The sequence below is a fragment of the Neodiprion virginianus genome, chromosome 1 (genome assembly GCF_021901495.1).
Source record: "Neodiprion virginianus isolate iyNeoVirg1 chromosome 1, iyNeoVirg1.1, whole genome shotgun sequence".
Classification (NCBI taxonomy): Eukaryota; Metazoa; Arthropoda; class Insecta; order Hymenoptera; family Diprionidae; genus Neodiprion; species Neodiprion virginianus.
Genome location: NC_060877.1, coordinates 11,221,385 through 11,236,667, shown reverse-complemented (window position 1 = coordinate 11,236,667; position 15,283 = coordinate 11,221,385). Strand labels below are relative to the sequence as shown.

Sequence of the window (15,283 nt, the reverse complement as noted above, 5' to 3'; positions counted from 1 at the left end):
ACAGTTTTAATATCTTTCAAGTAACGTAGTCGTCTACTTACAATACAGAAATGCCGAGCCAAGCTTTGGTAACTGCCAATAATTATTCTACCGGCATTGAAACGATGTTCATCAATTTATCATAACTTTATTCATAGGTACACCCGGGCGATGAACCAACGTGTGTGCTTTGGAAATCGGGGGCGGGGAAAGTGATCGTTGCTACAATATTTCGCGTTTTTTAAAAAGTATACTCACGTCGTCTGATACCTTCTGCGGCGTTTCAGGCGGCGTAGTCGAAGACTAGACATGAAAAAATAGAATTACGAATGATATTTGACCAACGAATACGTGTTCCTTTGACAAAAGGCTGTTGCGTGGTTTCTGAACGGTGAAATTTCCTCGTTACTTTCCTGCGATACACTTGGAGCAAATACGCTAATAAGATTGGTGTAAACTCAAGTGGAATCTGTATAATTTACTACGTAGACACTAGACTGTTATTGAAGTGACAATTATGTATTATTCTAAAGTTGCATATCTCGAATAACGGAAGTTGTTCAAAATCTTCGATCATTGCACAAGAACTAGCATGCGTCGTGCATTTTAAAACAGTTTTAATGATTTACATGCGTAATTAGTTGCGATTAAACGAATGTTATACTATGCCGTAAATTTTATCGAATTCACCACTATAACTCCTACACCAATATTGTATCTAGATCAAGCAGCGAATGATTGTTGACATACATATATTTGCTCTTCACTTATAACTTTCACACTGATATTTACTCAATTACAGCTCACAACTCGAACAGGTTTCATTTTTGTCCCGAACTCTGTCGCTTACTTTCAAATAAGTTCACTTTCAAGCGAACCTGTGTAGAGATTAATTGTTAACTGGAATCGGACGTTTGTTTTGCTCTAATATCATCGAGTAATATAACAGCGACCCATTTCACTTTTAATTATTACTAACACTGATTTTGTTAGACTCGAAAACTCCCCTCCCATAGGATAAATCGTTCATACGACTGTAATTTCGAACGATATCAGTGAATATATACCGTAGATATTAATAATACCAATACCAATATGCATACCCGCAATACCAATGATGCAGATAAACATACCGCATGCTGTAGTAAAAAATTGGTTATCGTAAACCTATTAAGAAAAAATCTCGGGTGTTATTGTACGAATCGTTTGCCGACTGAACTAATTGTACCGAAAACGATCTCCTACTACATTTGATTCATTCCCAATGACCTACCTTTACAGTACCGCCTCCTGGCACGTGTTTTACGTTATCCTTGGAGGCAACTTTTGGCTTTGCCTTTTCTTTGAAGTCCAGCTTAACAGTCTCAATCTTCTTATCGCCGCCACCTGGTTTGTAAGTCGAGTTTTCCAACGAGCCAACTTTCGGCTTAGCGTTCCACTGAAGTTTCACTTGCGTTATCTGTATTCGTGCAAAACATTGCGAGCTATGAGAATTGTTGAAAAAAGTTTTGGAGAATCTGTCAGGCTTGTTTGCAATGGTCGGGTACTATTGAGTGATGTAAAACCTTTTTGTCTCCTCCGCTCGGCATGTATTTGTCATTCTTAGCTGCAATCTTTGGCTGCGCTTTACTAAAGTCAAGCTTCCTATTCTCGATCTTGATTTTACCACCACCAGGCTTGTAGCTCGTGTTTTCCAGTGAACCAATTTTCGACCTGACAGTTTTTAAATTTGGTGACGGTGCTGCACCGACCTGAATCTTGTTCATCGGCACTTCTGAAAATAAAAAAAAGAAATTCACATCTAAAGGATAACATTGTGCCGTCGTGCTAAACGATTGACATACAGTTAAGTGCAAAGTAGCAAACGACATTCACCAAGTCATTCAGGAGTAACACAGAGTTAGACTAGAAGCTTGACAATCTGCTGTCCGCGAGGCAGTGACAGAAAAAAAATGTCTTGGAAATGGCTAGTTAACAAATGCTTCTTCAAAGCGAAATTGCATTGAGGTTTGAAAGCGGTGGATCGCTCACTTTAAAAGGACCGTATTTATAAGCTCTTTGCGAAGTAGAATATCATGTCTGATTTACGCCACCGCATCTCGGCTTGAAGCAACGCTAGAGATCCAAAGTGAAAAACCGTGCGACGATAAAGTCCCTTGGGCGAGAAGTTGGGGAGACGCGAATTATCGAGCTTCAACTGTGAAACAATTCCCTTACTCTTTTTGTCTGCAGATGCAGAGGGAGCTACAGAAGTGTCGGGAGTTTTGGGCAACCCCTTGACAGACTTGCTCGGCGATTTTGTCGGTGAACTTGAAGTCGATCGTTTCGGACCTGGAATTTTCGAGTGTGACTTTGTCGGCGATCCGGCATCTCCATTTGTCGTTAGTTCCTGCATCAATTTCGAATTAACAAATGAACGATGGTCAAGAGTTCATCTAATTTTTTCTTTCTTGTTCTCGAGTTGAAAGGGTGGAATTGTCCATGTAATCGACATTTCGCACCAAAAAATTACAACAATTTTTACGTTCACTTGTAATTTTGACTTATAATACTTACGTTTCCTTGTGTCGATTCGTCCACACCACTGTCGTTATCCCCATCTGTAAAGTTAAAACATGAAAGTGTTAATTCCCCAAAATCTTCAAGTACAGTAAACAAGTTGCAAAACATGCACTGATTATTTTCCGAAGCAAAATCCTGTTTCTTATCACAACGTGATTGAAAAGCGCCAACGAGCTCAAGGGCCGTCAATCTAATATCATATAAGGACCTGTTTTTCTGGAACGATTAGCCGAAGCCGTGTTGCGCTCTTTAGACTCCCTCGCAGTTCGATTCCGCGAGGCTGGAGATTCTTTCTCTGGTGATTTCCCAACGTCAGATTTTGGAGAACGCGATCGATGTCTACTTCGGTCGACACTCGATGGTGAGAAGGACTTCTTCGGGGTACCCGGAGTACCCTTAGAAGGTGTGGTCGGTGTGCCCTTGGACGATTCCTCCGGAGTGGTAAACTCCAAATCCTTCAACTCGCTCGCGACTGAAGCTGTGCTTTCGTCGTCCTTGTTAGCCCCGCTCATTATCAAATCCTTGGCGAAAGTAGCCCGCTTCTTAGCTCCCTCGGTGTCCGGTGTGCTTCTGCCGGACTTTTCCCCTTCCGATGATCTCAAGCATCCGGGTGACTTAGGGGGATTAGGCGACTGCGGGGTGGAAGTTGGCGATTTCACGGAGGATACTGGGGACTTTGTGGAAACTGGTGAACGTGTCACAGGAGAAACCGGAGCATTTTGATGGCTCGGTGACGGCGAGGCGAAGCTTGGAGACTTCGGTGGATTCGGCGAAGGTGCGGATGAAGAAGCCGGTGATTTTGAGGACAACGGTCTTTCGTTGCCATCGTCGAACCCGATCACGTTCGGGTGTAACGATTTTGGCGAAGCTTCCGGGGAACCCGAGACCGACAGTCTTTCGTCGAATTCTTGGTTCTCAACAGGCGGGGTCGCTTCCCTTTCTCCCCGGGGTTTTGGCGAATTCCCTGGAGTCGATTCGAGTGATTTTTCGGGTATCGGAGAAGACAGGTTCCCCGGAGACCTTGGAATCGGCGAATCGAACTTTTCCGCTTTAGGGGGAAGTTTGTCCTCTGTTTTCATGGACTCCGGATCCTCCTCGCGTGGTTGGGGAGTCTTCGATGGTTCCGGCGTGAGAGCTTTCGCGTCGTGGCTCAAACCCGACTCGTTGATCAAATTTGAGCCCGGTACACCGTGCAGGATGGAATTTCCGGAGGACTTGCGTTCCGGCATATTATCCGGATGTTCAATATCACGTTTTTCGTTACTTTTAACTCCCGGCGAAATCGGACCTTGTTGCGACATTGACGAATCCGACCGTTCGTTCTCTTTCGTTAAGTAGACGGAATGATCGTCGCCTTGCCTTTCTTGGTGTTCCGTGTTTTCCTTCGAATTCCCCGAGTCAACAACGACGTCGTCGTCATCGTCAGCGTTGATCGGCATCTTCGGCTTACCGTTAATATTCTCCGCCATCTTATCATCGCCCCCTATCAAATCTTTCAGCTTTTCCTCTTTGCCGCCAGCCGTTCGTTCCGCATTTTTCGGATCCAAGGGATTGCGCTGCAGCGACGGGGAATCATTGCTCAGCGAAAGATCATTTCGGAGCTCGCGTGAGGAGTCGTTGTTCGTTTGAGGCGGTAGAGCTTCCGGACCGGACATCAGTTGCCTCTGGGGAAAAATGCTCGATAGCCTACCAGCAGCGGAGGGAGTTCCTGGTCGAGAACTGTCCGGAGAGTCCGAACGGATGCTGCTCTGCGAAGGCGTTCTTTGGGGGAAACCTTGGGGCCTGACGGCGTTGAATTGCGAGGAATTCGGGCCCAGTGGTGGCTGATTAACTTGCGGACGCTGTGGTTGACCGGCTGTTGCCAGACTCCGAGGCCCCGGTTGATTCTGAGGACGCGGTCCTTGCGGTGGTCCCGAAGGAAATCTTTTCGGCGGACCTGCACCCGGCGAATTTTGATAGCCCTGGTTTTGTCCCGGAAATAATTGTGGCTGCGGTGCTCTTTGCGGGAACCCCTGAGGCCTTGCAGGCTGACCTTGAAGAGACGTCGGTCCAAACGGGGATCCGGGTCGCTGACCTGGTACCAGGGATGAACGGCTATCCAGACGCCTTAGTGACGGCGGTTGAGGACCTCCTAGCCGTGGGCCACTCGATCCATTGTTCGTTGGAAATCTTTGGGGTGCTGCAGACGGAGGGCCTTGGGGTCTTGGTTGAAACGCTGGTGGAAGCGATGCGCTTTGTTTCACCTACAGGGAATCAATTATAGATATGTTTTTGATGCCTAACATTTCTTGTGTCGTACTCTTTGTTTATATTTGCGAAATTCGATCATGGACAGCATCGTAAGGTCCGTGCCAAGTCAAGTTTTGAAATACTGAAACGGGGTACCGGGGCAATCTTGGCACGGATATTTTTCCAAAGTACGTAGACTACGACTCACTGAACTATGAATTTTGTCGCTGGTTCGCAGTTATTATTCTTGGGTTCAATGTCCCAGACACGCTTTACATTTTTTATAAATGATTACGTCTGCATTGTCTAATTTTATCCAGTACCAAAAGTTTTATTCATATTTTATTTTTATTAATGAAATTTGGCTGATTATACGCGTACCGAATATCAAAACTGTCAACGTGTCCCGAAGCATAGATTAAGTCGTTTTTCCACAGCATTGGATATTTGCAGAATTGCCCCGGTTTCGCCCACGTGATTTTGAGATCAAGGTTCCATTGAAACAAGGGCGCGGGTTAATTGGAATTAGTTTATGGTACGACCGGGTGAATTTTAGCATTGATCTTTTGAAAATATATTCTTAGGGCATGCCTTGGGTTGTAAATATAGGCATGGAATAGGGATCTGCCTTATTTTCCCATTTTCCATGTGTTTGTTATACTCGATATCTACAGTAACTGAGGGAGATGTCTCGAGAATCGTTTCACCGTACCTGTCACCGTTCACCTTGCGTTTTTATGGTATCGATCCTGGATAAAATACCGCGTATTATCATTCTTCGATTTTTCATTGAGCACGAATTAACGTATACGAGAGTTTATCTTTCGGGTCATTGTTTCCCTACCACGATTCAAAGGCGAGTTCAATTTTCGTGCTTTCGAATTTATTACCGAAGATCCTCGATTACTCTGTTGAAAAAGATTCTCACGATATTTAAAATCGATATTAAAGTGTTCCTTTTCTTTCTTTTTTCACTTAATCACTGGTCCACGAAACATTTCCACGCGCAAAGTATCGCCTTCGGTGAAATTATTTGTTATTATCGTTTCACCAGACTTTCACATGATTGTAATACGTCGCAGTCGGAAAACTGTCTTCAAACTTATTCATTCTGTGTTTTAAACGACACGTAATTAACAACTAACCATTACTCGCACGCGATATTTCGTTGGTCTCGTTCGAATGAAACTGTTACTCGGTGTAAAGACAAGGTGCGGACTAATCAGTTAATCACACGTGTAACTTCCTCATAAGACTTTGAACGTCGCCCTCTTAGTTCACCCTTGAATAGTTCTTATCTACAGGGTGTCTCGTAGTTTCATTTAAACCAACGATCATTAATCACAAGGCTCTTCGTACCGCTATTTAAATATGTATGTCAATCCGATTAAGAATCGATTCTGTGCATGTCGTCCCTAGAATTCATTTCGTTTTCTCTTTCCCTTCGTCGTATCTCACGATCAGTGCTCAAGTTTTTTCCAATAAGACTGTGAATAAACGTTCGTCCAGCTTACCATGGCTGCATTCTGATCCAAAGAATCGTGCGGTAAACGCGATGCCTCTTGAGAATCCATTTTCTTATTTCCTAACTAGATTCTGTATTCGTTTATTCAATTTTGCATAAGAGCACTGCGATACGTTGCTGGCAATAACCTGTTACGTACAACAGAAGTTATACAGTTGAAATTTCCACATTTTAACCATCCAAACATCGCATGTGTTTATACTTCGTGACGACATCTATCCTACGGTGTGTTTGCTGCAACAGCTTGCGAGCACAAATTACTTCTAATCCTTCTAAAGCGGTTTATAAAATACTTCAAATTTTACAGGTGCAGCAGTTTGGTCGTTCAAACAATTTCTTACGTCGTACACGTAAATGCTCAAGTATATATATATAATTACACATTTTGTAATACTTAAATTCTACACTTGTCGCGTGAAGTGATATGCGTTACATAAATCAGGGTGTTCCAAAGCCTAAACATTGGTGGTTGGTGTAAACTTTGTCTACAGGCGAATATCTCTTAATCGGTTAGAGTTATGAAAATTCTATCTTCGCACTTTTTTATTCAGCGTGAAATTTCCAATAAGAATCTCTATTTGGATAGTTTATAAGTCAAGCTGTTGACGAGAAAAACAATTTCCACAATTATCCGATTTTTTTGTTTGCTGTCTCATTTAAATGGTAAAAGGAAAAAATAAAATAGGCGCTTCTGAATATCAATATTAAGAGATTTTGATGCGCGTTTGATAAGAAAAAGAAATCTTTTCTTTTGGAACACCCTAATAGTATACCTGCCTGTACAGGTATGTCTGAAGCTCCTTACTAATTTACAGTACCTGCTACGTACAGTGTGATAATAATAACAACGTGCGATTACCGTATGTATTGAATTATTTTCTCGACAAGTGGAAAAGTGGACGGCATTATACAAGGTCTGTAATACGCGTCGCACCTCGTCCTCGGGCTGCTTATAGACGTTCGTATGTGAAATCAAGTTTTATTGTACAGATCACTATTTGAAATATTTTACTGCTGTAATATTTCAAGGATGGTTTTTTTTTTCAAAACGGGTCTTATTTTTCTGTACAAGTAAGGCCTGTCACTGAATCGAATGAAAATCATTTCAGATTACTTTTTGCGGTGGAAGATCAGCATTTTATCGATCGGAGATGTATCGCTGTTCGGGAGACTTTGCAGATTATTTATCGCATTAAAAAACATTTCGCTGATTCTTTTCACCGTAGCCAAGTAATTTTCCAATATTTTGACAAACTTGAAGGTGAATATTTTCAAATCATTTGTGATCACGTTGTAGACAATATATAATGTGTTAAAATTTTGATCACGATTTTGGTAATTTGTTGCAAGCACAATACTCGTTGCTGATTTTTCGAATGTTTTTCGATTAAAAATCAACCAACAGTCTATACAATACGCAAAATATTCGTTTGGTGCACGTGCTGTGATATTCGTTTGCCATCAACGGTTTAGTGATACTTGTTTCACGATTTAACGCTACAGTGAATAATATGAAAGGGTCCTCGCTTATAAACCTTCTTCCCCTCCTTCTTTTCAACTGCATGGATTGTAATCGATGTTTTCCTCGTTGTTAACGCTCAAGTTTCGGAGAACACTCGATATTATACAAAATGTATGCAACTTCCTTGAATCATAAGTACACGTGTACCGAAACACAAGAGCTTTACGAACGGGGCGAAGTAAGCTCAGGATCGATGGTAACGAAAAGTCTCGAATTGTCTTTGTACAGATTGAGACATTCGGTTCGATTCACTCGTAATATACCTATAGAATAGAATAAACCGAGTTGTACACTTTACATTTATGTAAAAGTTACACCTACATGCAAGACGACTGCGCAAATCCAATTCCAAGTTATACGTACGCGTGAAAATAGCTTCATGGTTAATTCCTCCTCGCGATTAAACCCTTTCATGTCTCGTGCCAATAACATCATTTCTCGTCAGAACTCATTCGCCGTTTCACGTAGTATAGAATACGTGTATACCTATAAGTCCAGGTATATAAATACGTCTAAATCGTCCTGAAATTCCCTAAATTGTTCGGTTTAATTATCTAATCGCATGACTTTTCTAATTGAAATACCACAGCGTTTCATTGCTAAAATCATCACACTTCTCCGGATTAGCAAGCACAACTATAGCACCGGGTGCTTTTTCGTTTGTATCACTGCCTGCAGTTCCTTCGCGTGACAAACTTTACACCGTCTACTTGATTCAAAAACTGCTTGTATGCATGTTTGACGGTATTTGTCTATTGCTGTTTCCTTTGCTCGTTCTTTTTTTCTTTTTCTGTTTTATCAACGCAGTTTCAACCATGAAATATGTACGAAGTACGAAGTAAGATCGAACGCTTTCACACGCAGCGAGCTTTTCCTCGTAAGCTCTACTTGCAGCGTACGATGATTCATGATTCATTTCTTTCGTAGAAATTGTGCATATTCATCGCGTCCTCAGAACTCCTTCGTGCGTGTTTCTTGTATAACCTGGAGCCGTCAACCTCAGCCGACCTTCAGACTCTTCAGGTTCTTCGCACTCGCCTTATCGCAGGGACTTCGTGTCCGTGGACGTGCATTTCTGTTCAATATACGTATACCATAAGTAGGTATAAAGACGCGGGCTCTGTATACTCATGGAATAATATATCATCTATGCAAAGTGTAGCGAAGTTACGGATCTATTTTTATACTGTTATTCGAATCTGAACTCGCTACGATGTAGTTTTATTATTATAAAATACAAGCTGCGACGAGTGTTGCAGTCATTGAACATCCTCTGAAACGAAAGTTTCAACGATTCTTTGCGCTGTTCACTCGGCGATCAATTCCTTGTACGATCATTACGCGGTATATTTGTCATTTGCCAAAAGGGACAGAACATTTTGCGAAATTAAAATAGCGTCTCTCTAGATATTTAATGAAAAATTTGGCAGCCATTTAGTGCGATGAGCAGAAATTTCAAACTTGGGTGATCTTCCCGATTGAATATACATTTAGAAAAATTTCATTTGTTACAGTAACTAGAAAAATTCAGTAAAACAGGTATCGTTAAAAAAAACTGTTCGAATATTGTTGGAATTACGAAAAACGAGGTACGCCTAACCATTTTGCGCTATCGTCGATCCTTTTTTGGTAATTTCAACGCAACAACAGTTTGTTCGATTTAATGCACTTCTTTAGTTAAACAAGGCTTTAACGTCAATTTATTGTTGCACAAGCATTAAATTTTCGCAACAGTTACAAGAAAATATAGCAACACTGATCGTAATGTGAAAGAATAGTAACGGATACTAGACTTTCTGGTAATAGCTGCAAAACTAATTTTCATTTAGTACCTAGAACTATATTTTTCGATTGTGGTAAAAAATGAAAATAGTTACGGACTGATCGGTAATCGGAACTAAAAATTTCTCTCAGTGTGCGCACACTGTTTTAAAATTTTTTTTATTCCTTCCAACGAAGCTTAGAAAATTTTTGGCCTCAAGAAAAACAAATTTTCACTGTAAACCAAAATTGCAATATTAAATTCTGCCTAAAGATCGACTTTCAGGTTCTTCCAACCGCTTTGTAATCTTATTATCTGTTCAAACTGACATAAAGATAGGCCAACGCCGATACACGGTTTCTTTACATTGTAAGGATACAAAGTCCTTATTCGCACAGGATGCACTTGCGGGCGTTGCCGCGATGACGTTGATAAATTATTCATCGATTATTGATAGGTTGCCGATGCTTTTCGGACACGCAAGAAAAGATGAAACAGATGAACGATAATATCCTCGTTCAATAATACGAATGCATAAACGTGATCTCCCGTATCTCGAACCCTTATCCTTTCCAAACTAGGTCAACGATCCTGACATGCTAGAGATACATTTGTCGAACCTTAAGGACGGGCAGAAATTCTCATGCCGTATTATAACACTGTTTTTCCACTCGTGTTCACTCGATTTTCTCCCAACTCGCATTGTCGACGAACGTTCGACTTCAAACGAAATCTACGATGATATCCAATGTCGGTTCAATTACGTCGTTATACTTGCATTGTAAGCGAATAACGGCGCGTCACACACTTCGGCAACATTTCACATCCATTCAAATACCCGTACCTACAACCTAAGTAAATATATATTTCTGGTCAGCTTTCTACGCACGAATTAGTCCTTGGGGTAATAGAATCCTTTTTACAAATTGCATTTCAGTGGGTCGAGAAGTTGGCGACGGAAAGGGTGGGTCGGGGAATTTGCCGTGAGGGTGGAGCTCAGCGTTGAAGGTAGAGAACAGGATGTATTGATCGAAGTTCCCCAGCTTTTCTCGCTTCTCTACGCCATTGTACACGCATTTTTTTTTTCACCACTTTTTGTACGCACTTTTCCCAGACACGATCCTCGGAGGATCGAATAGATCGTCGATCTTTGTCCTGTCGTTGTGGCGTTTTGTCCGATATTTTTGCATACGCTATCGAAATTCATTCCATAATGGTCATAGAATTTTCACTAAAAAATAAAAAAAGGTATTAGAGGCTCAGGATGTGCACTGAGAGAAATTTTTAATTCCGGTTACCGCTCAGTCCTTAACTGTTTTCATTTTTTACCACAATCGAAAAATATAGTTCTAGGTAGAACGTGAAAATCAGTTTTCTAGCTTTTACCAGAAAGTCTAGTATCCGTTACTATTCTTTCTCATTACGATCACTGTTGCTATATTTCCTTGCAACTGTTGCGAAAATTTAATGCTCGTGCAACAGTAAATTGACGTTAAAGCCGTGTTTAACTAAAAAAAGTAGAGTAAACCGAAGAAACTGATTTTGCGTTGCAATTACCAAGAAAAGATCGACGATAGCGCAAAATGGTTACGTATACCTCGTTATTCGTAATTCCAACAATATTTAAACAGTTTTTTTAACGATACCTGTTTTACTGAATTTTTCTAGTTACTGTAACAAATGACATTTTTCTCACTGTATTTCTCATAAAACATACGTCTTGATAGTCAAGAAAGAAATTTATCGTTCGCCTTCCGTCTTTTACAGACTGCATCGCCGTAATGAATTTATAGAGTTTAATTAAGTTCGAGCTTGTTTTACGGCTTAGGAATATTTTTTTGGCGACCAATTAGTTGGTAATTAATCAAAGGGACCGTTTAGGAAAGCCGTATCTCTGCTCGAGTCAATAATGCTTTTTAACGCCATTGACCGAAGGCCAAGACATTGGCCTGTGTTCAACGATTAACGAGGTTTCGACCTTCGTGCCGGGGTACCGAAAGTGAGAACCAATTTGATATTGGATTATTATCGCTAGCCAATCGTCTTCCATACGTTGTAAATTGAATTCGATTTTATTCAGTTACGCGTATAATAGATCGATCAATTTCCATTCCTTACAAATTCGAACAGAATTTTGACTCGTTACTTTACAACGCAGATTTTACAAAAATTTACATATTATTAACGCGTTGCTAGTTGCGATTTAATATTTCTTCCCAATTCATCTTCTCACTAAATTTCAATTTATATACATTCAAGCATCAATTTTACTACCAGAAATTTGACTTCGCTTAAAACATTGTTACATGCCAACTGATGGATGTGAAATAGATTGGCTCGTCAAATAAATTTTCCCCGCCTTAAAGTGAACCTTGGCACTATTGTACACAACGTATAAACTTACCGCGACCGTATCTTGTAGAATTTTTCAAGTCACGCCATCTCGAAAAATAGATGGCATCATTTGTTCCTTACCAAGTTCCGCGACGAGAAAAGTTGTAAAATGGAACCAATAAATTTTCAATCGTTATCGTCTCGCTGTTATCGCGCGAGTTTGCGGAACGAATTGAGAACTACGGAGCTGGAAGGGACCCAAAAAGTATATCCATGATGAGATACGAGAGGCCCCCTTTAATTTTTATCGCGGGACTTAGCACACAAAACGGTAATCCGTAGAAATTGAACTACTACATTTTCTTCGCATATTCTCTTTTTATCAAAGTACATCAGGTCAATATTAGGCCAACGAATTAACGCGTAAGTTACGTTTTATTAGGGATACTTCCGCGTTTGATATTAATTTAATTATCGACCCGAGTGTTCGCTGGTATGAATTCCCCGAGACAAATGACATGGGAATTAGGTATATTGCCCAACCCGAAAAAACACACGAGAAACCGAAGCATCCATTAGTAATTGGATATTTTTTGGTGCGTAGATCCTACGGAAACAGACCAGAAGTTTAGTGTTCACTCTTTGGGTTGGAAAAATATTTTCTTCCACTTCGGTAAAGCATCCTTTTTAACCCTAGTCACTGACACGGGGTCCAAGCCAAACCCAAGAGCCGACTTTCACGTACAATTTTATCGTCAGCGTGCTTGAATCAGGGTTGTTTGTGAAAGTAAAATGAAGAATGATTGAAAAAACGTTGGGGTCTCAGAAGCCCCGCGTATTGTTTGACTTTTTTTGCTTTAAGAATTTCCCTTTTGGCTTCAAGAGTCTCTTGCTAAGACCAAGATCGGAGCTTATTTCTGAATTTTTAAATTTTGCTTGAAAATTTTGTTCTAGTCGTAACTGCGCGTGTAACGTAACTTTGCGTACAGTAATAACGTTCCAAAGTTGGCTGTGGTTTGAGTAACCCCGTGTAAGTAATGCGGAAGTTTCCAGTAGGTGTAAGTGACTAGGGTTAATAAAGATATTTGGAAGAAAAATCCTCGAAATTACATTTGAACTTACGTAAAATGCCTGCGCTTTGTCGAAACTTGCATTTAACGATAGAATTATTTTACTTTCACTCCGACCTAATGTGTGTGGCACGTACGATAAAATAGTAGAAAAAAAGCTCTACTTTCGTAAGTTCAGGTTGCTGAACTGTTGGCTTATTGGAACGGCGGTAGCCCGAGAGAGAGAGAGAGAGAGAGAGAGGTAACTTTGTGAAATGGAAAAGGCCTGGCGCCATTTATCAAATAAATAGGGAAAGTCACGAGGAACTGCAGCCAGCTTTGCATCTATGCACCTGTCAAGCCTTCGCAACGAGGTATGCATTGAAACAGGCGTGTGGAACTCGAACAAGCTGACACGAATGTCCGCTATAGTTATAGGATAAAACATAGCGCGTATCAGTTATCGGTCAATCCTGGCTTATCTACACTTCCTGGACACTAACCCATTTCCTCGTGGATACGCGATTCGTAATTCATTTTCACATCAGCTTGCTTAACCGCTGGTGCATCTGTACTAATCGCGATTCTTTGTACTTGCGACAATTTTTGCATCAAAGTGCAGTAGACCAATTTCAATTATGTATTTTTTACACGGGGTGGGGTTGAAATTCCGAATTCGAAAAGTTACGAAAGCGTTAAGTTCCGAATTTTTTAATGGTGAAACTTGAAGTAAGGAAATCAAACTCTGATGAAACATCAAAGTTTCGAACGGTTACGAAATTACGAAAATAAGGAAATTCAAAAAGTGATAGAAAATTTGCAGCTCTGTGAATTTCTGGCGCGATAAAATTTCACCAATTTGATCTTTAATTGTTTTGGATTTTCGATATTTTTATTTTCGGAATTCTGGGCATTCTGGTTTTCGGTTTTTCTTTTTTTTTACACCCACTTGTTGAGTAAGCTACGCGGTGTGAGGATATTTTAATCATTGGAATTTCATTCCATCGAAACTTTATTTTTCAGAATTTTGCTCTATCGGAACTTTGAATTTTCGGTACTTTGAGCCGTTGTGTTTCCGACCATTAGAAACTCGGTTGTTTTGTGAAAGTTTGATTTCTTTACTTTAAGTTTCACCTCCAAATAATTCGGAATCAAGCGCCTTCGGAATCTTTCAAATTCTCAACTTCAACTCCGCCTCTTTGACTGTTGGATGAAAAAAAAAAGAATAATTCTACCGTACAGGAAAAAACCGGTTTAAAACATACCAAGAAATATAAACGAATAATTTATAATTAAAACCTTCAAAATTCTTAAACTCCGGTGATTTTGATCTTATTCAAATGTTTTGTCGGTACATATTTGTCATGTTTTTCCTCTTTTCCCAACGTCTCATTCAAACGTGCTGCCATAATTTATTCCGAACACGAAGCGATTCGTTTTTCTCTATAACAATTTCCAACAGTCGACTCGTAATATGTTTCCTTGCGACAAGTCAGGCTGATCAGTGTTTTGTAAAAATTGTTGTGCGTGCGGATTTTCAGGACTATATATTATCTGAATAAGACGGAATGTTTTGAGGTCCTGCGAAGGGTGGACAGCGGGTGGTGCAAGCGGCGATTGGCACTGCCTGCGGTAATGTTAGGTCAAAATCGATGCAGGCGACCCGGTATAAATACCTGTCTCCTTAAGGGAATGCCCTGATCGATTTCGACGCTGTCGTATTTATCTCCAAATATCGAAGTCCGCTTATCTTAAACGTGAAAAAGAGCCAAGGAGCCCCATTCTATACGCAATTCTCAACAAAAACGCTCCGACGCATTTTCATTTGACGCAGAATTAAAGAAACGGCATAAATTTTACGAACTCACTATCACGGTTTTGTCGAATCGGTGCCATTTCTTTATTTCTGCGTCAAAATGAAAATGACCTCAAGTGTTTTTCTTCACAATTGTCTATAGAGTCGAAATCGACCAGGGCATCACCTTAAAGTCTTTACAACCCCGGGGGAATAAACGACACGAAATTTCTGGAGCAATGAACAACGAAATATGTACTCCGAACTGTGAACTTGACTAAGGATTATTATTCTATGTATATATCGTGCGCAGTCGAGTCCTACTCCCTGCCATGTTTAACGTTGCCTATCTGTGCCTACCTGCCCATCTTCCGGCTCATTATGTACACACCTACAAACCCGCCTATTTCTACATATTTTCTACATTACACACCCAACCGACTTATATATATATATATATATGTAACATGTATATAGGTGTGTGTATACATAACGTGTATGCCGGGGAAAAGATTCCACGTTAAAT

The 15,283-nt window shown here is 40.5% G+C and overlaps 1 protein-coding gene and 1 long non-coding RNA gene across 4 annotated transcripts in view; one reads left to right on the top strand and one right to left on the bottom strand.

The window, feature by feature from the left end:
* LOC124305571 (microtubule-associated protein tau) overlaps positions 1-15,283 on the bottom strand; it is a 59,942-nt gene that overhangs the window by 8,596 nt on the left and 36,063 nt on the right. The window contains exons 1-8 of one of the 3 annotated variants that reach the window (XM_046765154.1): positions 7,410-7,751; positions 6,285-6,423; positions 2,750-4,784; positions 2,536-2,579; positions 2,197-2,368; positions 1,545-1,753; positions 1,253-1,438; positions 238-282 (exon numbers count right to left, since the gene is read on the bottom strand). In XM_046765154.1, coding sequence (XP_046621110.1) covers positions 238-282; positions 1,253-1,438; positions 1,545-1,753; positions 2,197-2,368; positions 2,536-2,579; positions 2,750-4,784; positions 6,285-6,344 — 2,751 coding nt within the window. In that variant the 5' untranslated portion in view covers positions 6,345-6,423; positions 7,410-7,751. Of the gene's footprint in view, positions 1-237; positions 283-1,252; positions 1,439-1,544; positions 1,754-2,196; positions 2,369-2,535; positions 2,580-2,749; positions 4,785-6,284; positions 6,424-7,409; positions 7,752-15,283 lie in introns of those variants that run through there. The other 2 variants (XM_046765150.1, XM_046765156.1) reach the window with 2 other exon arrangements.
* LOC124305657 (uncharacterized) overlaps positions 1-15,283 on the top strand; it is a 34,277-nt gene that overhangs the window by 9,823 nt on the left and 9,171 nt on the right. The window lies entirely within an intron of this gene.